This window comes from Oculina patagonica, chromosome 11 (assembly GCF_052425735.1).
Source record: "Oculina patagonica isolate OP01 chromosome 11, crgOcupat, whole genome shotgun sequence".
In the NCBI taxonomy this organism is placed as follows: Eukaryota; Metazoa; Cnidaria; class Anthozoa; order Scleractinia; family Oculinidae; genus Oculina; species Oculina patagonica.
Window position 1 is genome coordinate 12,689,712 of NC_135768.1, and position 23,277 is coordinate 12,712,988.

Sequence of the window (23,277 nt, forward strand, 5' to 3'; positions counted from 1 at the left end):
GACCAAGGTATGAGAACAAGGCTTTCAAACTGCCTAAAGTGGATGGTACGAAGCAGGGTCCTGTTAATGTACCAAAAACCTACTCAACAAGAAAAGGTGCATTACTTCTGTATGCAGAGGACTTTTTCTTACCGGGCTCTCCAAAGCCAAAAAAGCGTCGTCGGAAAATGAGGAAGCAGCCTTCAATAAAGCTTAAGACAATGGGTGATTTAAGGAACTACATATTGGATTACAGGAATGGGGTATGTAGCTTACTTTTAAACTTAATTATGATCACTAAAGGCTGGTTTTTGCTGGGTATACAAGTATGCACAAGCCATATTAAGTGAAAACATGTTACACTTGTTATCTTCTTATGTTGCCTTCACCAGTAATAAGCATAGGAATAAGCACAAAAAGAACTAACAAGTTTGTTTTCTTGTGCTCAATGCTTATGCTGGACAGCGAAAAAATAGTTAAAAATAGCAGCATTTTCTTGCCACTTTTAGGCAGTCATAGCAAGTTTTGACTATCGCTTACATGTACACTGTAACTGTGGAAACCCATGTGTGAAATCAAAATATTGTAACTTTGTTGGACTTGTTCTTAATTCCAGTGTTTCATGCATGTATAGAATACAGAATGACTAGATGTTTACGTTGTTTTGATTTCTGATCTATTAACACAAAGTGTTAGGTGAACATCAGCTGCAGCATAACATCACAAGCCAAAGCAAACTCTGCCTTAAACGTACAAAAATACATTCCATTGAATATATTTTTCCGATCGCTCTTTATACTTTCTGTTGGACTTAGACAGATTGGGGTCAGCTTTATTTTTGGTTCATTGTACCTTGTACAGAAATGCGTGCGAGTGAACATGTGCGTATCAGCACGTATTAAATGAACCCATTTAGGGTCCTCTATGTGAAAATCTTTCGGCTTATCGATCCATGTTACAATTTTTTAAACTTCAGAAATTGTGATTTGATTTAGTTAGGCTATACAAACATTTCATTTCTTTTCAAATGTTTATCTCAGCTTAGTCGAAGTTAATTTTGGCTTTTACTAAGGGGGGGAAGGTAGCAAATGTAATTACTTCCGGTCGTGGTAACTTCTGTCTTTACAGGACACAAGTTTTATCCACGGTCCACAACTTCCAATCCACGGTCCACAACTTCCAGTGCTCGAACTTAACGGTCGTCCACTCGTCGAAAACGAGTGAAAATTGCCCAAAACAAGGTTTTTTTTGCCACTAGTCCTCTGGACGAGTAAAGTTACAGTTCTCCGATAAATAATTGCCTTTGTGTCGTACTAAGAGGACTAAAAGTGTCGAAGCAAACGAAGAATTTCCGAAAACGAATGTTTCGAAACAACGAGCAAAAAATGCTAGGCGTTCTCTTGGCAGGTAAAAGTCTGGGTTCTATTCGAAATAAAATGCATTGTGGGATGCAATATGGTAGCCTGCGTAGCAGGCGTCTGTGTATTTTTTAGCGCATTTTTTTTTCCTCGCGTGGCTCTCTCGCGCCTTTCGCGTTTCTCCCATACGCGCGCACGCTAGAAACTATACGGCGCCTGCTACGCAGGCTAGCAATATGGCAGCTTTTCGTGTTTGTTCAACTCGATAGATCTTGGTCGCATCTATATTTTCTTCCAAAATACAAACGAAAACCAGTTTAAAGTTTACTGAGTTCTTTCTTTGGAGGAAAGCAAGATCAAGAAATTAACGCAACACCTTCAATGCCTGCTGCAGCGAGACGTACAAATGGCTCCAGTTTGATGGAAAAGAAAACAAAATGTTTTGCAAGTTTTGCAGGGAATTTCCAAATGGAACAAACACGCAATATTCCTTGACGATCGGAACAAATAACTTTCAAACTGCTTAAAGGCACACGAGGCCAAATGATGCATATATGTACGTTGCAGCTCTTATGTCTTACGTGTAACGGAGAAGAAATTGTAGTAATACTTACTAAAAAATGCATGTTTTATGGTTGTGTTTAATTATTTGATCATGGTTATTTACCTGCAGGCGCAAATTACTTATTGCATTTGCCATTAGTACACGTGGAAAAAAATGTAAAGAGTGACCAGTAGCTTTGCTCCTGGGACCAGTAAATTCTAAGCCTACTCGTCCTGTGGAAGACCAGACCTAAAAGTTAATTTCGAGCACTGACTTCCATCAACATCTGCTTTGTCTTCATATCTCATTCATTGCGTGCTCCACAGCATGCAGCATGAATGAGCATAAAAATGTACTCCTTGCCAATATGGCTGCCTTGATGAACTTGATTGTGTGTGTCAGCTGTGTTTTAGCATGAACCCAGTTTGGCTTCTTGATCCATGTTGCAGTTTTTAAGCCCAGGGGTGGGGGGGGTGGGTACTCCGGCTTGTAAATGACGGGGATGATCGAAGGATTTTTTTGGGTTTGAAATTTTCGATTCCGGGATTTTTTTGGGTTGGAAAATTTGGCAAGTATTTTTTTGGGTGACTTGATTTAAATAGGGGATTTTTTGGGTATTATAAACGAACTAAAGTGTCTTGGCGCGGCCTTGGCGTATATATGGTATGATGAATAAACAAACACGAGCATTCAATCTTTTATGGTTTTCTTTGTGTTATATTTTTGCCCCTCCTGGCAATTTAGGGGTAATTTGACAAGGGATTTTTTGGCGGCTTATTTTTGGTCCAGGGATTTTTTTGGGTAATGTCGGAAGACTGAGGGATTTTTTTGGGTCCTGAGTTTTGCCTCCATTCGATCATCCCCGTCATTTACAAGCCGGAGTACCCCCCCTGGGTTTTTAAGGAGGCTTGATGTAGCTTTTTTAGCCCTACTAGGGTGGTCGTTTTGAAAATGAAAATTACCTAGGAAGCCAATGTTCGATTTTTGTCAAAATACACCATGATAATCAAATATGACCAAAGTTTAATTTTTACTGGTCACTTAGTCACAAAGGTTACCATAGCAATGATTGTCGTTTTCTTTTGTTCTCAAACAAGCCTGATTTTCTCCAAATCTAGATTGACTCTTGGTATTCATTTTTGATATGTTAAAGTATAGTGGATTGACTACCTGTAGACAAATTTTTAGAAAATGTTTTAGAAAAATCTGTAAGAGTGTTTTAGAGTAAATTAAGAATGAAGTTTTTTGTAACTTTCCTTCAATCAGCAGCCGATATATTTAAAAAAATTAAAGCAAAAACTCTCTCGCTTTTAGTTAATGGTCTTTGATGGTGTAAGTATTTATATTTCATTTTGAATAAATGCGCTCAAATACCACGTAACAATTTAAAAGCGCCTATTTCACATTAAAACAGGATTTTTCTGAAAACTTCATACTTGATTTACCTGAAAACGCTCTTACAGATTTTTTCTAAAATTTCGTCAACAGTTAGTCAATCTACTAAACTTCAACATATCAAAAAATGAATACTAACAGTCAATCGAGATTTCGAGAAAATAAGGCTTGTTTGTAAACAAAAGAAAACAGCAATCGTTGCTTTAGTAACCTTTGTGACTAAGAGACCAGTAAAGAATTAAACTTTGGTCATGTGTGATCACTATGGTGTATTTTGGCAAAAATCAAAGATTGGCTCCCTTGATAATTTTATTTTTCAAAACAACCACCCTAGGGCTAAAAAAATACATCAAGCCTCCTTAATAGAAATTCCAAAATTGTGATTTGACGTTAATTTATTTTTTACACTATTAAAAATGTCATTTCGTTTCACATGTTTATTTGAGCTTCATGGAATTTATTTTTGACTTTTACTTAGTGGGGGGGGGGGGCTATCATGTGATAGCCTCATCTGTGGCCTACAACTGCTGTCTACGGAACAAACTGCAACTTCCATCTACATCTGAACCATTTTAATATGTTATTCATTTACGTGCTTCACAGCATGAATGAGCATAACAAGAAAAGCAGTCTTGACCTTTGGAGGTTGCGTGATGTAAGATAGAAGCTAAAATTTCTTGGCAACTTAAGTATACTTGGGATATTGAATATGAATGTTTATCAGCGTAAGTCAACATGATGATGTGATCTGAAGTATACTTGAGCTCTTTGTATACGTAAGGTCTACTTACTAAGCTAGTATGAACCCACCTATGGTAATCAAAGTAGTTAAAGGAAAGTTCATATTAGAATTGAAAACATCATTCAAGCAGCCATCAAGTGTGTTGACTGTCACAAAGCTCCTCATGTCACTAGAAATGCAAGCCTGCAAATAATTTTTGTCTATAGGCAGGTCATTTGTCAGGCCAGGACAAGTTTTGACCGGACAAGGAGCCAGTCTGGTCGGACATAAATAATCGATACTGTTAGAAATTAAATATAATTTAGAGAGAGTAATCTATTGATACATTCAATTTGTAGTCTGCAATTGTCCCTTTAAAAAAACAACTAAACTTACTTGATTAAATAAATAATTAAAATCAGTTCATTAAATCATTAATTAATTAATAATTTTTAAATTAGTTTACCCTTAAATAAATAAATCTTTCATAGTCATTTCTAATGAATTTAACCTGTAATGTCAGACATAAAAGGGTTAAGTCTTTAGCTTGGATCTTTGTAATACCTATAAGCAGTAGTCCATATGAAAGAAATAGAAAAAAATCCCATGTTTCTTAAGTTAAACTGGTTAAAAAACATAGAAAAACACTGTCCTATTTCATTCTGTCCTTGTGATTATTTCCTTGACAATCTTTTCCAATTTATGACTTTTCATGTATGCTATATGAAGCACAAGAATCGAGAAGACTTTTTGTTCATACTACATGACATAAGAGGAAACTGCTGTCTGTATTAAATTATGCAGGCACCTGTGAAATCGTACGCGTCGAACACGATCGAAGACAACAACGTTTTGACTTCACAGATGGTGTGAATTGATCCATTTTGCCTTGTAAACTTTAATGCAACACAAGAAATGAAAGAGAGAAAGGAAATTTATTGTGTAATCATCACTGAGGTCTGCAGTTGAAACGGGAAAAGGAAGATATTTTTTAATTGACTGTACCGTCAGAATGTCCGACCACGCCAAGCTTTTGCCGGTCAAAACGCGAAATTTACCGGACAATTGTCCGATGACCGGCTGTTATTTGCAGGCTTGAAATGAACTGCCAAATCATCTTGCTACAACAGTCTACCTTCTACAACACTAATATATGTACATGTAAGAACATTCAGTGGTTTAGATTGTATACCTGCCATAAACTTAACACATCCCATAAATTAACTGCAGTGAGCCACAAAATGTAACAGTAAGCCAAGAACATTGAAATTGTTCAGTTACTGTTTCTGTTACCCACTAGATCCTTAAAGTGAAGCCAAGGTTTTTAAATCATGTGCTAAGTGCAAAGTGCCAAAGGTTACTACAGTACTGCTCAAATGTAAGTTACCACCGTCTCAAGAGAGATGAGACTCATCTCAAGAGAAAGGAGACATGTCGAGACGTGCACTAGAAGTACCAACGTTTTGCCTTTTGTTTTGTTACTTAACTGTAAAGTGAGACTTCACTGACATTCCCTTTTTGTGTGGATAAAGCAGGATGAAATTTCATGCATGCAGTTTTTTTTCTGGAATTCACCCATTCTTTGGGCTGCTTGCCCTGAAGCTACAATAGATATTGAATTAGCAAACAAGTCTCATCTGCATTTCATAGAGCATTATTTCTACCTATAAAGATCATTTCACTGTTTAAAATCAACGATTTCTGCAAAATAGAACCAGAGATATCATTTTCTTGCTTCTTGCCATGACTCTACAACAGACATTCATTCCACAAACAAGTCTCACCACCACATGCCGAAAGACCGAAAATTTATCTCGCAAAAAAGTTAATACGTTTTCACAACAAATCATATAAACTTTTGTAGAGCATTTTTTTTACCTATAAAGATCATTTACCGTTTAAACTTTTCCTGGTTGTTTTGAATCATATAAATTATGAGATACAAGATACTTTGTTGCTAAGAAGCCGCAATCAGTCCAGTCGTTTTTGTTGCAAAGAAAGTCTTTTTGCTACAGGATTAAACTCGAGAAAACTTCACAATAAGTGTTGTCGTTTTTATATGTTATTTTGTTAAGGTATTTGTATTCTATTTAACAAATTTAGCAGACTTCATCAAAAAAAAAATTCAAACCAGGTACCGGTAATCAAGTAGCAACTCCGAACAGCCAAACCATTTGCATTGCCAAGCTGACATTTCTAACCTTTTGATCTGGTGAATCAGAAATTTTGATTGAATACTTTTCAGATTACCTTGCTTTGGTGGCACTATGGCAGCGGCCAGCAGCATTCTCATGGGGAGCATTATTTACACAGGGAGCATGTTTGTTGTTCTCAAAGTAATCTTCACTGTACTACATATGTGTAAGAACTCTTGTGGGTATAGGTAACTTTACAATTAACATATGTTGTTAAAGGACTTGGAAGTTAGACCTTCGCTATTTTCACTCATGAACGATTTACATTGTTACATGAAGAAAACAAGCTTCGAGTGCACGCAAAGTCAATGCCAAACATCATTAAACTGATTTGGGGGGGGGGATCCTTGCGAATGATCGGGTTAATTGAGCTCTTTGTTGGCACATTTCAGTTTCATCAATTTGGCAACGCACTGCAGACAGAAATCTTTGATACAATACGGCCTCTTGTGTGTAATATATAATTTCCATACTAAACGCAACAGTGACTCTCACGAGAAATGAGACATGTCTTCAATAGAAACAGGACGCGTCTCTAGAGAAATGAGACTGGTATCGCGAAAACCAGTCTCATTTCTCTAGAGGTGAGAGGTGGTAACCTTCATTTGAGTGGTACTTCATATGTAAAAAAAAAAAATTAAACCTAAAGGGTTGTTTATGGGTCACCTACTCAATTATTTATAAAAAGTAGGTAAATAACTCTATTTTTATGTTGTTTATAACTGAATGTTTTATACAAGAGAATAACAGTGTCAAACTTTTCATTTTACAATGACAATTGAAAATATTCTTGTATGCACTGACTGTGATTTTAATATTTTTAGGGGGATCCCCTTTTTCTTGCATTGCTTCAGAAGCGGTTAAGTGGTTATAAAGACCAGTCTGTGAGACCAGGCTTTTCACCAAAACGCTACATTGCCACTCTTGGAAACTCACTGGAAGAAGACACTTGGAAACGACTGGCTGCTGCAGGGTCTCTTAAGGATCCAGCATTACTGACATATGATCCCAATGAAGCTCCAATGCACAGGGATGGTGCACTACCCACTCTGTTTCCTGATAAACCTCAGCCATACAGTACAATGTCATTGCCTCCTTTTTCTCCATCAAGCTCAATGTTTGAAAGCTCATTTCATTTCTATAAGAATGGGATGTCAACTGGAGCTGCCTCAATGATCTCTTTGAACAGTGAAACTGAAGAAGAATATGCCCCATCTTCAAGAGCTCTGAGTCCAGCAGAATCATTGAGTAATCGTCTTTCTGAAGTTGAGTTTCTTCCACAAAGAAAAGACCCTTATCACCAGTTAAATGCCAAACAGAAAGAGGATCTACTATCTCAACTTCTACTTCAAAAGACTTTAGAATCCATTAATTCTGATCTCTCCGACCTTCAGGGATGGGTGACTAACTACCCAGATAATGGAGGAGGGGTTGAGCAGGAACCTGCTGCCTCTGTAGTAACTTTACCAAAGACTAAAGGTAAGCGCAAAGGAAGCCTGAAATCAGGCTCTTTAACATCAATACCACGTTTACCCCCCATACAGTCTGCAGGTGCACGACCATCAACACCTGCAGAATTGAAAGAAGAGTCTACATCACCACAGGAGTCAACATTATCTCAGGCATCAACTGAAGCTGCAACAGTTCATCAACAAACAGACGTTACATCTGGTGAAGAAGAAATTGCTGACATACTTGATCCTGGTTCTATACATGTGGACTTAGAAGAAAGTTGTTTGTTGGGTGATGAAAGAGAACTACAAGGTAATGTAGTGAACTGATACATGTTTTCCTTTTTTCATTGAAGATGATTTTAAAAATTGCTTTAAACCAAGGATTACGTTGCCAGCATTCATTATTTTGTGTTGTATTCTTTGTTTTCTTTTTTACTTAATTCAGATCTAGTTACTACATGTACATGTAGAGTTATCGCAGCTACATTTACTAACAAACTGAATTAAAGCCAGTTTAGACTTGGAATTTGAAGGAAACACCACAAGTTTCAAGTTCTAAGACGCGAGTGATACATGTACATGTATTTGTGCATTACAACTTGCTTATAGTGAGCAAAGTCTGCATTGTGCAAATTGTCTACACTGAATACCGTAAACACCCGCGGATAAGCCGCATCCGCAGATAAGCCGCACCCTAAGTTTAACAACTCAAATGTTGGAAAAAAGTTTTTTGAAAGTAAATCAAAGAAAATCCAAAGTTGAGTCTTTAGGAAGTCTTCTTCATCGAACGTTAACTCAATGAACATTGAAACGGAAAATACTTCAGTCTTACCCACAATTTGAGCTCTTTAATATAATGAAAACCAACTAATTGACATATTATGGGTGATCTTTTTCTGGCAGTTGTTGACAGGTATTTCTTCATTTAACGCAGTTTTTCCATAGATTTTTGTGCGGCAACAATAAGAACGTGCGTTTACCGAACGTTCGTAGCTTAGTAACCAGGCATTTGATCGGACGCAAAATATGGGACTAGGGCGAGAACGTCGGTGTCTGACATTTGCAGAATGCAGAAGGCAGAATGCAGAATGCAGACTAAGAGAATATATTGTGTTACCTTTACCATTATTGAAAGCTAACCGTAAACAGGCTAACCGGAGTGAATAGCAGGCTAACCGGAGTGTGTAGTAGGCTAACCCGAGTGAAAAGTTCACTCCGGTTAGCCTACTACGCACTCTGGTTAGCCTACTATTCACTCCGGTTAGCCTGTTTACAGTTAGCTTTCAATAATGGTAAAGGTAACACAATATATATAATATATATAATTGTAAATAGTTTCTTAATTTTTTTGTGTTTTCTTTTTTATTGCCATTTTTTTTTCTCGGCACATTAGCATACTTTTGCTAGGGGCCTAATCAGCCCCATCAAACCGAGGTTAAATAAATGTTGTTATTATTTATTATATATACCTTTTCCGAATGTTCCTGCAGATAAGCTGCACCCTCGATTTCGAGCGAAAATTTTTGGCCAAAAGGTGCAGCTTATCTGCGGGTTTTTACGGTATCATTGACTCAAGTGAACAAATATGTAAGATAATTATGATTAGACATTTCTCTTGAAATTATTTAATATGTTATTGTGTTCAAGGTGAGAAAAATATAATTAATTCAGAAAATGCTGCCAGCCTGTCTAAGGATGATCATGCTGAACATGAAGAAGATCAAACTAAAAGTGCAAGTCAATCCCCCATCATTGAAGAAAGTGGAGGAGAAGGTACAACCTTTGATTTGTAAAATATTACTTACCCGGTATCAATAAACTCAGTATAGTTGACGTGGCAATCCCCCCCCCCCCCCGGGGGTTGGGGGCACTTCCATATATGAGCTATATAGGTATGTGCTGCTGTGAAGGCTATAGTTTCCAAGCAGTTTAGTCTGGAATAGGGTATAGAAATAAGCGAATTTTAGTCAAGAGTAGGGTATCATTTGCCGGAAAACTGATCAGTAGTATGAGGAATTAAGTCCAGAATAGAAATAGAAACTCGAAAGAGGAAGAAGCCTGACTTCAATATGAACTAATGAAAATGCTCTACAACCTGCACTAAACAAGATTTTGGGTACCGGTATTAAAAAGTTTTGCTTACACGAGCAGAAACATAAAGACAGTCAAGCAAAAGTTTGTCTAGACAAGGCAGCTTTTCTCTTTGATTTCAGTTGGCCGATCAAATCATGACATTTTATATTTCTTCAGTGAAAAGTCGTCAGCAAGTGTGGTCAAAATGCCAGCTAAAGCCAGCAGCTGACTGCTACTTTGAACCCAATTAAATGTATTCTCATTTGTTATTCAATTTTATTTTTGGCTCATTAATATTCATACATTCAACTATCCGGGACTCTCGATTATCCAGACTATTTAGCCCAGTCTCCATGAGTCCAGATAATCGAGGTTCGACTGTATACGAAAAAAATATTCAATTTTTCATGAAAAAAGAGAAGCTGATACCTTTAACTGTACCACACCATGCCTCATGATGAAATTTAAATAAATAGACAAAAGTGAAATGCGAGACATTAATGACAGATGCTTGGAAAATCAATCAACTGATGACCTGTTGATTTAATGCATTGCAAATCGCTTTCAATATTATTATCATTTCCGCTACTCATACCTCATACAAATAGTCGATATTTCAAAGAGATCTTTTATTTTTTGTGGAACTGGTCATCAAAGTCATTTAATGAGAAATGAGAAATGGCCATTTTTGCAAAAGGTGCCATAACTTGAAGGGAATAAAATATTTTGAGGTAATGTTTTGCCACAGTTAATTACGCACCATATCCAACATTTGTGCCAAGTTTGAAACTTGACTATAAAAACAATATATAAGGAATATTAGATGAGAAATCTAGTCTGCTTAATTACTTTATTATTTTAGGTAAACTTTATCTGTGGAATTGTCGTAAGAATAATCAAAACCCTCTTTTTGCCATTTGAAGATATAATCAAGAGAAAATATGAGACTGAGAAGCTTATAGCATCTCAAAACAACTTGGCCTTAAAAAACTTTTAGGCTAAATGGAAGCTTCTCTTGAATAGCAATCAAGCTTTTTATATCAAGGACTAAGTGCCGTCTGTAAGTTAATTCCTCGTAAATGTAGTAGTCTTTTAGTCCTAGCGTAAGTAGAATATCATATTGTAATTTGTATAACACCATAGAATATAACTTTGTAAATAGAATATAATATCATAAATTTGTATTGTAATTAGTGTAGGCAGAGCCCGTTAGTTGTGTAAGTGTTGTTATTATTGTATTGTTGTAAATAATAAAGATGGTAAATTTTAAGCTCGGTAATAAATAATAAAGATGAAATCTTAAACCATGACACGAGCATGGGACAAAGAAAAATTCTGAGTTCGTGTCATGTTAAATACTTCATCTTCGTTATTGTATTGTTGTATGTAATTATTGTGTGTTTGTAATAATAATATTAAAAAAAAAATGGAAAAAAGTTTGAGCGAAATCAGCGATTTGAGCTGTATCACCTCCTGTCTGGTCTTCTTATGGACCCACTCTTAATTAATAAGGCAGAACTAGGATATTAAAGGAGAGGGTAGGAAGAGGTAATACTGCTTTGTATATGTTTACTACAATGATTAATGTGCACTGTGTGAATTGCAATAAGGTAAGGCCTCATTTTAGGTGATGTGTACCACTGAGCTTATAATATTTGGTATATTTGTTGTTTTAACCTTCAGAGACAGAACAGCTGCATGGTGTTCAAAGAGATGAAACGGAGGACAATGACAGGTATTCTGGCAATGAAGAGCTATCAGCAGAACAAGGCATAATGGACAACGATGCTGTGGTTGGGCTTGATGACATCATACTGAGTGAAGATACTATTCAGGAAGATGAACGGCACAGTAGTCAGGATGAGGAGATGAATGGTGTTACAACAGAAATAACAGACACAGACGATGGACAACCAACTACACTAAATAACAGCGAGCTACAGGAGCAGAACAAAGAAACCCAATTAGATTCCACAGAAACAGAAGTTGATTATGAAGATGAAGGAATTGGTCTTGATGGAAATGAACTTGATGACATTAATACAAGAGAGGATTTGGAGGAGGAATTACCTGCAGCTGCTGACAGGACAGAGGAAGGTAGTTACCAGCTGAGTGTATGTACAGTTCATGCATGAAATAAAAAATAACCTTGCACAATACAGCAAAATGAATGAGATAAAGTGCGCAAAGAGAGACAAAGTTTCAACAATTTTTTACCTTCCATTTCTGATTTCTGTTCATCTTCATCTTTTACGCGACTGAATAATCCACACAATTGCAACAGCTTTTTCTTGAATTTATTTCAACAACTTCTTGCCAGGTACACCTAGACTGCAAAAGACCTGGGAATAGAAAAAGATCCTTTCATCTACTCTGTCACTATAGAGGTAGCACAAGCAGGAAAACAGCAAATCATTTGTACTCATTCCATACGTTTACCTAAACGATACTAGTTAATGAACCAATTGTTGCATAAAAGATACATGTACTGTATAAAAGAATGCCAATTTCCCCATTGGGAACAAGGATTTAAGTCAAGGCAGTACTCGGAGCCTTAAAGGTTAAATGAACAGAAATTTCAAAATGCCATTTAAAAAATTAAAAAGATAATTTTGCTCTCCGAGCCTTAAAGCGCGAATTACAGCAAAAAATACGAAGATTTTCGAAGGCTTCACGAAACCTTTTTTGAATGAAAACGATTCCACTCACATGTGCTTGGCATGGCGTCCTGTTTGCGAACGTTTCGGGAACTTAAAATTGTAGAGTGCAATACTGAAATCCATACGTTGAGTGACAAAGCTAGTGGTCTGTGAAAATTTAAAGTGAGTGGCAGAATGGAAGAAGGAATAAAAACTCTTCATTGGAGTCTATCGTAAACAAGGATAACGATATGAAAGAAATGGCGGCTGAGTAGTTAAACTTTTGGTTGGTAGGATCAGTTTTTAACAACTGTACTTTCAATTTTCTGTAAGAGTAAATCTAGGGTATGGTTATTCTTTACCTGAGAGAATACTGTTAAATGTTGTTAATTCTCTTTTGCTTTGATTGATGTCCATACAAATAAATTAATGTTAATAAGCCTACTTATTAGTATTCTTTATACTTATTAGTATTCTTTATCAGTGTTCTCCCTAGTTTTCAGCACAGCAGGTAAGAAAACTTTTTAAACCGGTAAAGAAATTCCGGTAAATCTCAGCCGTTTTCTAGTTTACCTACATGGAGCAGAATGTTGTCCAAATGCTGGTCGAATTTTATTTCGTGACAACTTTATTCTGGCCTTACAGACCTCTTTCGCCTGCTATACAGCCTAAGAAAAATTGCATAAAATTACCCTCCGTTGTTTTAAGGGAATACATTTGCTGCCGCTTACATGACGTACTACTTGAAGAATCGACGGTCCTGTCTCGTCTTTGCTACGAATCGCTGCAGCTCTTTTTTTCTTTGCTTCGAATACTCAGCAGTCACAGCGGCGTTGTTGAAAAGTTGTATTCTGAATGCTTCTTTTAACTTGTCGACTGGATTTCGCTTTAAATACTTACGAACTTAATGAGAAGAATTTGACAACGAAAGCTGCCTTTGTCTTCACCACGCGTCAGCTACGGTCAACTAAGCAACTATCAACTATTTTCTGCATTTTGCATGTTTTTGAAAACTGAACTATTATATGTAAGTAATATCTCTCACTTCTGAAATTATTTTTACCTCTTTGCCTTTGTGATTGTTTTCATTTTCAACGGACAAAGTGAAAGGACAGCAAGGATTGCTCCCGCCTTATTGTGGAATCGATCGTGGAAACTGTGCAACAATAGATGTGCACTTGCCGAGAAGTGAGAAAGACCAGCAAAACTTGCTCTTTCTGCGATAGGTATCAGCCCTCAGTCATCAGAGATTCAGAAAGTGAAGGGAAATAAAGATTGTTGAATACTAGCACAAGTTCGTAAATGAATATTGCATTTGTCACTGTTTATTTTCAATCTGTTATTTTATATTTTCGATCATGACTACGAAGGTGAAACGAGTGGCGTTACTTTGTTATTTACCTGTTGAATTTTCAAGACTTCTAAGCGGTTCTAGGCGGTAAAGAGTCGTGTTACAAGCGGTAAATTTTACCGGTTACCGCCTGATAAGGGGAACACTGCTTTATGTAAAGAATACTAATAAGGGGTGTTTTATCGATATAAAGTGCATGCACGTGATGTACTATCATCGTCTTGATTGGGTCTGGGCTAATGAATTATTAATGAACTTTTGAAAGCCTTGTATATACCGTATCATTGTCATTATTTTTACTGTAATGGTATTGTAATTGTTGCTTTTTTTGTTTTTTACTTAAGACATACTGTATGAACTTACTTCTCAGGTGCCCAGGAAGAGCTATCATCCCAGCAAGTTGAGCCTCCTCCTCCAATAAGCTTAGAAGATCTGCAGGGTGAAGCACGTAGTGTGGCCAATAGAGTCCTCAGCCGCCCTCAGTCAGGAATGGTGTTCATGGAAGATGTCAAGACTGCCATTGCAATGTGGGCTGATCGCTTAACAAACCTTCTGGGACCCCCAAAACAAGGTACATTGCAAATAGCAGCCATAATGACGTTTTCCCTTTAGGATATAATAAATTGTTAATTAGTATTTCCCATTTATTGTTAGCTGGACAAATGTGTCACAACAAGAAAAAATCACAACTTAGCAGTCACACCTGAAAGTGATGTCAGCAATTCTCTCAATTAATTGGCTAGCGTTTGTTCATTCATGGTATCTACAATACCTACCTGTAAAGATGACTTTGGGGAACTTTGCAGCCTACAGCAGATAAAAGATTGCTGGCAATTCATTGAACTAATGTTTTGAATTATGGTGCGTTCACAAGGAGCTTAACAATTTTTGATCCAATTGCAGCCCCCGGATGGTTTTCGTTCTTTTAAGGCACAGAAAAATTAATTTACATTGAGTAGAAAGATTTTGAGCTTGTTCTACACGATGACACATTATTTGTTGGTTATGACGTCATATAACGTCATTAGATCCACCAACTTGGATTCCGCTATTTTCTTCGAAAGTCAGAAAATAACGGAAATTTATACAAAATATACGAATTTTGCAGTTTTGCTTAAGAAAACTGGAAAAATTGAGGAATTATGCAAAACGGTTGATATTTGACCAAACCTGCATGTGATTGCACGTCCGAGAGTTAAGCTGAATAGGTGTTGGTGAGATTTCTTGCCTAAGGTCAATACGACAAGTATGGATTTAAGTCCGTAAGTTACTGGGCGGTGAACGCCTGGAATCAACTGCCAGACCGAGTCAGAACAATTGCAACACTACAGGCCTTTCGCAATGCTGTGCGCAGCTAGATAGTCTCTTTTTATCAATTTTTTACTTAGTTATTTAAGTAATTTTCGTTCTATATATATATATTTGTTATTAATTTTCTCGGCGTATTAGCATATGTTTGCTAGGGGCCCAGTCAGCCCCAGTCAGCTCCGAGGCTAAATAAATTTTATTGATTAATTGATGTCCACACTCTTCTTAACTGTCAAAGACTTCTCCAATCAAAGAATTCTAAGATTAAGAAGGATTACAAAAGACAAATTTGAAAGAAAAAACTGACCAATTTTTTTCAAGATGCTAGATCCATGGCTTAGCTCCTTTAATGTGGGCTTATTATGTTATAATGGTTCCCCGCAGATGCACGTGTGAGTTCTGCCAGCCATCAGAGACCTCAGTTAACAGGCCTGGCTGCTGCTCAAACAGGGACAAATCGCTTCACAAGACGTCGTAAAGTAAGCCAGTCAGCGGGTCCATCACCAGCAGCTTTACGGAAAGCTCTGAAAATTTCTGGAGGTAAGTAGAAATCACAAATACCGTTAATACATACTGTATTATTATATTCACGAGAATTTTAGACAATAAATGTTGCAAATAGATTTCTGTATTTCCCATATTTTACATGTGTAAATATAACCAATCAGCTTCTAGAGTAGAATGATCCAGCCAATCAGAGCGCGAGAGCTGAAAAGGTTAGCAATGTGCTTGACAAAACAATGTACGGTACGAACAAAGTTTAACAAAGTATTGTTGATCAGTGCGCTAAAAACAATAAATTCTCGGACGTTCCGAGACTTCTGTCTCCTCATCAGCGTGCTTTGACCTTGAATAAAGTTCTGTAAAGGCCATTTCTCTTACTGTTTTTGTACGTTTAAATATCTTAAAAGGAGAAATACCAGGAATAGAAGCCTTACGAAACTTGCCCCCTCTTCCGGAAAGATTCAATAAGCCTGGCCAAACACAGCCACCAAGTGGAGATGTTAGTGAAAACACCTACCGCCAGAAACGTGAGTAACTTGTGCTACCCGTTCAAGACATGATAACTCTACTGACCTTAATCCAGGATATGTTGGACCGCATATCCCTTTGAAGTAAGACGTTTGTCAAATGTAAGGGTCTCTTCCCTTATTCAGTTGTATCCTTCCTTCAGAGGTTCAATATAGTCTTACAAAGTAATATTTTGCTTTCGCCAGTTATTCTGCATTTTGTTTCTTTTGGCCAAAAGGACATGCAATATTCCGTGCATTCTACCAGTGACGGCAACCTGGAATGTTATGGTAGATTTGTCATTTGATGAATAGAAAACTGGTCCGTGGTGAAACGGTTTGGATACCCGAGGGGTCCAATATTCGCAAAAGGTGCCGCTAACGTGGACTGGTCACAAATAAATTGCTTTCTTATAACAACTGTACCGACGAAAAGAGTTAACTTTGCTGTTGAGTAGAAATCCTGTTTTCTTCATTTATTGCAGAAACGTTGGCTTAAAGGGGCTAGGTCACGGTATTTCAGGCAATTCTATTAATTTTCGTTAATTAAGAACTCTTAACATTAAATTGGCAGAGAAAAAGTCTTACTGGCAGAATTACGGCCACATAACAAACAAGGATGATTTTCGAGCATTGTAAATGACACTTTCATACAAATTGTGATAAACTTGAAAAAGGTCGGGCCGACGTTTTTCAAGTTTACCCGAACGCAATCCGTTTTAATCTTCTCAAATTTTGCCCATCCACGCCCCTTTTTGGCCTTGTTGTGTTTCTTTTGAGTTATTCTACAGTTTTAAGCCGTTTTTGGAAATTTCAGGTAATTCTATGAACAGTTGGCGAGTGCCGAAATTGCCTAAAATTGCGTGACATAGCCTCTTTAAACCTGTACGAATTGCGCTTGTATGTTTACTTGTTTTTTAACTCAGAATGGATGCTTTTGAAACTTAGCACGACTTTTAACGAGCCATTGTAAAAAAAAACTTTATTGAACGAGCTTGTTCGGTCCGTTTTGCGGAATGTTGGTCTCATTTTTTTGCAAAAAAGAACTTCAAGTTGTCTAACAGATTAAACACATCCCTGTTTCACCGTTTCCAACATAATAAAAGGACAGACAGTGGAAAATTAACTGCCCTTTTTCTCACCCCTCAGCCCCCCCCCCCCAAAAAAAAAAAAAAAAAAACTCCCTCTACGAGGCGTACATGTATGTAAAGAATGTCGATGTGAAAGTAAACACAGGCTAATATTTTGCAGGATCTTATTAAGAATTATTTTCTTTCATGTCTAGTTAAAGGTGGTTCCGCATCAACCAAAGGATCTAACTCGTCTGCTGCTCACTCAATACCCTGGGAGCGTGTATCCAATGCCGACGTACAAGCTGATGTTTTTAGTTATGCCACGAAAGATAAAGAGCCGAGCTTTCAAAGAGTGCAAGCTGACGAGCTGGACGACGAAGGATCAGAAGAAGAGAGTGAAGAATTCAAAACAGCTTTGAAAGCTATAGTAACAGACGTCAAACAGGACTATACCTTAATAGAAGCAAAATCAAGAATGGCGCTCTCATCCCCGAAAAAGGAGCAAAAACCATTTCAGTTCCCCCGCCCAGAACCATCAAAGCCGCCCGCTGGTCTAAAAAACAAACAGCCACCAGTACAAGTGAAAGCCGGGAAAGCTAAAGCAGGACCGCCAAAAAAACCCGTTGTAACGAAGAAAAAGGCAGGCAAGAAACCGGCAAAACAACAATCAAAGCCTTCAAATAAAACTGCAAAAACTAGTAAAGCAAAACCCGAGACAGAAAGTAAAGACGATAAACAGGAAAAAGCGGAGGTCGTTAGTGAAACGATAATAACGGAAGAAGAGAAGCCCGAACCTGTTAGAGTTGACTCGGAAACAGGTGAACATGAACCGCAAACGTCAGAGAGAACTGTTGTCTCTTCCGCTCTCTCGAGAATTACCTCATCCAGAGTTTCTTCTAAAGCATCAGATGAGTTAAGCGTAAGCAAGAACGATGAAACCTCAGAAAGTAGCCCCACTTCAGTTGCCGAGGTGCCTATTCTAGTGCCCAAACCTCCCGAGCCACAAGCTGTTCAACACGAACCAGAACCAGAGCAACCTCCAGCATTAGTGGAACAGAAACCAGTCCAGGAGTCCAGAGCAGCGAGGAGGGCGGCGGAACGAGCTGCTGCTGCAGAGAGACGACGTCAAGAGGTAGAACGTAAGAGAAGGGAAAGGGAAGAAGCCAAGAAGCGCGCCATTGAGGAAGAGGCTAGATTAGAACAGCTAAGACTTGAAGAGGAAGAAGAGATGAAGAAGAGAGAGGAGGAACGAAGGTAAATAAAGTGTTACCCCACTAAGTCATTATTTTATCTGCGTTTATACAGGTTTGGTTTCAATAACGTTCGCTCCAGATGTTGTGAGTTAGGCTCTGCAGACGCGGTTATATCGTCACTGTACATGTTTCCCGACAAACGTTTATCAATAAAATGGAAACCGACATGCATTTGAACACACTAGCGCGTTTTCTGTTTCTTTAGAATACCTCATCGGTGAATAAGACATGTATTTAAGAAAGACATACTTATAACAATAATTAAGTCACTAGTGTTTAGTAAGTTGTATTATTGCTCGTCTGTTTGGTCAAATACTTCTGCCAGCAATACACGCAAACTACAAGGGGTACAGAACTTCGCTGCTCGCATTGTTTCCGGGACAAGGAAGTATGATCACGTAACTCCGGCCCTGAAAAACTTGAGATGGATTCCAGTTGAGTCCCACCTGTATCTAAGAGACGCTATCTTAGCTTTTAAATCTATGACAGGTCAAGTACCAAACTATCTTCGATCTAATCTTATCTCCAGAGGGAACGTTAGTGGTCGGGAGACCAGATCTTCTACGCAGCTTAACATACCGCTTTTTGAGTTATTTTTTCAAAATAGCTCTTTAGTCGGCGCGATGTTCCGTGACTCAGTCAGTGGGTCAGTGGGTCAGTGAAGTATGTTTGTTTGTCACACCAATCAGATTTCAGGTACTATCAGAACCAATCAAATTGCAGTTTATAAAGGCGAAGTAATCTGACGAAGTTATGTGTCGCAGCGTGTCGCAGTTCGTTTTCGTTGAAAGATTAATTGGTGAGTTGTGAATTATCATGGATTTGAAACGTATTCGTAGTTTGCGAATCAAATTGTGAGCTTCGATACAAAGTTCCCAACTTCGGCCCGAATTTATTAAACCCTTCTGTAGTTATGTTATCAAAAAGGGCTTTGCTACGCTAAACTGTTGGAAACAAATGTCATAAAAATGAAAAACTTTTATGTTCAGCGAGCCGTAAACATGTTGTCTCGAACAAATTAGTCTTCCCTGTCGCGTCGCGTCGGCTTCGATTAAAATCAATTTTACATATGGGTAAACCATCCAGTTTCATTCGGTTTACAAACGCAGAAGACTTTAAATTGAAGACAGTAAAGATTATGCCTCACAGAAATCGTTAAATATGTGTTTTTATACAAAAAAGTTAAAATTTGACCAAATTTCTACATGCATGATATTTATTTATCGGCAAATCACTTGCGTGATCGCTGATGCGAAACGTTGTCTTGCACTTCAAGCTACTTTCCTTGACAAGTTCTAAAATCTTCGAGTTCAGAAATCGCCATGACTTTCGAGCAACATGTCTTGTTTCTCCTCAACTACCAAACTTGGAAAGTTCAGTCGGGCCGAAGTCGGGAAATTTGTATCGATGTTTGCAATTTGATTCGCAAATTCGCACCGTAATTGGCAACTTCATAACAAAGTTTCCAATTTCCCAACAAACTTCGCAAAGCGGGCGGCCAAAGTAAAATGAAATCAACTGTAAAACATTTCGTTCAAACATTTAACATTTAACATTTCGTTCAAACATTGAACCGGTACAAGTAACTTTACTGTTAAAAGCAACTACGATCGATAGCAAAAACAGAATAAGAGCGTGCCATTTCGTGACAACTTGATAACTCAATTAGTTCTTGTTTGTTGAATAGAATTTACGTTGTGAATGAACGAAAATCTTTGTTGAACAGTTTTGACAGGAAACAAATACTCCAGGTGTACTGCGCTTTAAAGAACTTTTCCGAAGAGAGTGGTTTTTTTATTTGATTCGTTTATTACTTCGTTTATTATAGTACTTTTCGTTCAATGTCTATATGGAGACGTGGCTTTTTCGAGAAAAACAAGGGTATCGTGTTACGTTCGTTTTAAAAAAAAACAAAGGTATCATGTTACAAAAGTGAGAAAAACAACGGTATCATGTTACAGTGTTTGGCAAAAAGCCAAAAGTATTTCGTAACAAACAAAAGTAACCCGTTACGGTTGCTACAAAGCTAGCAACAAAATAACCGCTTTAAACAGAATAAGAACGTGCCATTTTGTGATATTTTGACAATTGAATTAGTTTTGTTTTTTAATTAAATGATGAAAATTTCCGTGTTAAATAAAACAGTTCTGATGTATCAAAATGCATGTAAAAATTATTTTGTTTGCAAGCAATCTTTGTGCAAAAAAGTGACTCCGTGGGGCGCCAAAAAAAAATAGCTCAACCCATGGCATAAACCATCCCAACAGGACAATAACCCAGTTTCACCCCAAGCCACCTCATAAATTGAAAAAATAACTCCTGCACGCTTAGCGTGCCTATGTTTAAGACCAAGTCGGGACAAAGATCTTTTTATTACAGAACTGTAACTTTATGGAATTCACTGAAACCCCATTTTAAATTAAGTGAATCCCTTATTATTTTTAAACGCAAAATGAAAGCTTATCTTTTAAATCAGTTTTTAATGTCATAAACTCCTCATGCGATTAGTTTTGAGCAATTACTTTTTATAGACAATTTTTAACATTTTTAAGAATTTTTATTCTATCATTGTAAATAATTTTATCAATAATTTTTATAGACTATTTATTATATTTATATTGTATTTTTATCTATTTTTTTCATAGTCTCTGAAAAGCCCCCATGGGGAGTTGACAATAAAATTTGTATTGTATTGCATTATATAAATAATATTTAGTCTATTAACATTAGTGTATCTATCAAACAGTGTTTCATCGCGTTGCCAAACAAACGGGAAGAGAGTTGAAAATACGACGCGGAGCGGAATATTTTTGACGAACTTCTAGATGATGGACATAAACACATATTTTTTTTTTTGATGAAATGCTGTCTCGTGTACTTCATATATGTGGAAATTATGCATCTTAACTGAGCTATTAATTTAAGTGGTGTATCTTGTCCAAAGTAAGGTGGTGTTATGTTGTTTCCTTTTCTCTAGAAAAAGACGTGAAGAAAAGGAAGAAGCCAAACAGCGTGAACACGATGAAGAGCTGGAACGGGAACGACTTGCCACAATGAAAGCTGAACGAGAACGCCGCGCAAAGGAAGACTGGAGGAAACGCCAACAACAAGTACTAGCGCAGAGAAAACTTGAGGAAGAAATGCGTCAAGAGCAAGAAAGGATTGAGGCTGAACTGGAGGCAGCTCGGCTCAGAGAGGAGGAAGAACGAATTAAAGCCATGGAGGAGTCAGAGAGAATAGTATTCCTAGAGAAAATGCGTCGCGAAGAAGAAGAGTTGAGACGAAGACTCGAAGAACAGAAACGAAAAGAAGAGGAAGAGAGGAGACTTCGCGAAGAAGAGAGAAGACAACGCGAAGAAGCACTAGCTTTACTACGGCAAAAACAACTACAAAGACATTTATTTATTGCGGGAATCTTAAAAGAAAGTCATTACCTTTCTTTATGCCAGCGACTTACGAGAGCATTTACGTTTTCATATTTTGACCTTATTCCATGGAATCATTTACAACACTTACAGGCGCCATCCTCGCCTGTCCGTGACCTTCTTCGTTCAGTAAAGGAGAATATTCCCCCCACTATTGTGGAGGAAGAGGAAGACGTAGAGGAATAGCAAACGCATAGAAACAACATTGTAATTTAGGTATTTATTTATGTATTGGTGTTGTTGTTTTTTTATCTTGGGAGAGTGAAGTGAAACCTTTTTTGGAAAACTTTTTTTTATATATGTATATACAGATTACGAAAATCATTGGAGAAGAAAAGCATTCCATCTTTTTCTCGCCATACTGCTCGCCATACTGAGCGTGACATTTCCTATCCTGTCATTTTTTAAGGAGTCAACATGCATGTGCAATGAACTTTAATCCACCAGTTTTTTTTAAACACACGTAAGATGTGCAATAAAAGAGCCGTACTAAGTATTTTTCATTGTGTCATAAACTTTGATGAGGACCGGATGATCGAAGGATTTTTTGGGGTTTGAAATTTTCGATTCCGGGATTTTTTTGGGTTGGAAAATTTGGCAAGTATTTTTTGGGTGACTTGATTTAAATAGAGGATTTTTGGGGGTATTAAAAACGAACTCAAGTGCCTTGGCGCGGCCTTGGCGTATTTATGGTATGATGAATAAAAAAAAAACGCGAGCGTTCAATTTTTTATGATTTTCTTTGGGTTATATTATTGCCCCTCCTGACAATTTAGGGGTAATTTGACAAGGGATTTTTGGGGGGGTTATTTTTGGTCCAGGGATTTTTTTTTGGATAACATAGGAAGACTTAGGGATTTTTGGGGTCCTGAGTTTTGCCTCCATTCGATCATCCCCGTCATTTACAAGCCGGACTACCACCCTGGGAACCGCTTCTCGTCCGCAGCCCCCCCTATGGAAGATATATTTCAATGAAGTTGGCGCCTGTATGTTGGAAATCATCTGGAATTTAGAGTAAACAAGGGGTATCACATGTACACCGGGAGTCTCCCACATACATATAGCGGAACCATACAGCCACAGCTACAGACCTCTCTCCTCCGCAGAGGCTCCTTTAGTGGGGGAAGGCTTTAGGAAGGACTCTCTCCTCTGCAGAGGCTTCTTTCGAGTCTCTATCGATTCTCTCCAGGCTAAAGACGGTCTCCCGAACGTGGGCTCGTCATCTTTAAAGCGGGGATGGCCCTGGGGACGAGGGACGGGACGAGGTCTGTTGACGACGGTCTGTTCCGTTTGCCGGATACGAAAGATAAGAGAGATTAAGCATGACGTTATACGGCAAACGCGAGCTTGCCTTTCATTTTGTTACCTTTTTATCAAATTCTTAAATTAATCCCTCATAAAAATAGGGAAAAAATCCCACATTCATGACAAACACAAAACTACTCACTTTCTCGTACGAACGGCAGGCGGCAGAAGTTGAAATTTTGCCGTTCGCGGGA

The 23,277-nt window shown here is 37.7% G+C and overlaps 1 protein-coding gene across 1 annotated transcript; it reads left to right on the top strand.

Annotated features, from left to right (window-relative positions):
* The first annotated feature begins 35 nt into the window (after positions 1-35).
* Positions 36-22,274, top strand: LOC144630314 (uncharacterized). The gene is made up of 9 exons (XM_078488659.1): positions 36-242; positions 7,017-7,956; positions 9,294-9,419; positions 11,403-11,819; positions 14,080-14,280; positions 15,402-15,557; positions 15,929-16,048; positions 17,313-18,354; positions 21,331-22,274. The coding sequence occupies exons 1-9, from the start codon at positions 168-170 to the stop codon at positions 21,962-21,964; spliced, it is 3,711 nt and encodes a 1,236-aa protein (XP_078344785.1). The 5' UTR covers positions 36-167; the 3' UTR covers positions 21,965-22,274.
* Positions 22,275-23,277: the final 1,003 nt, after the last annotated feature.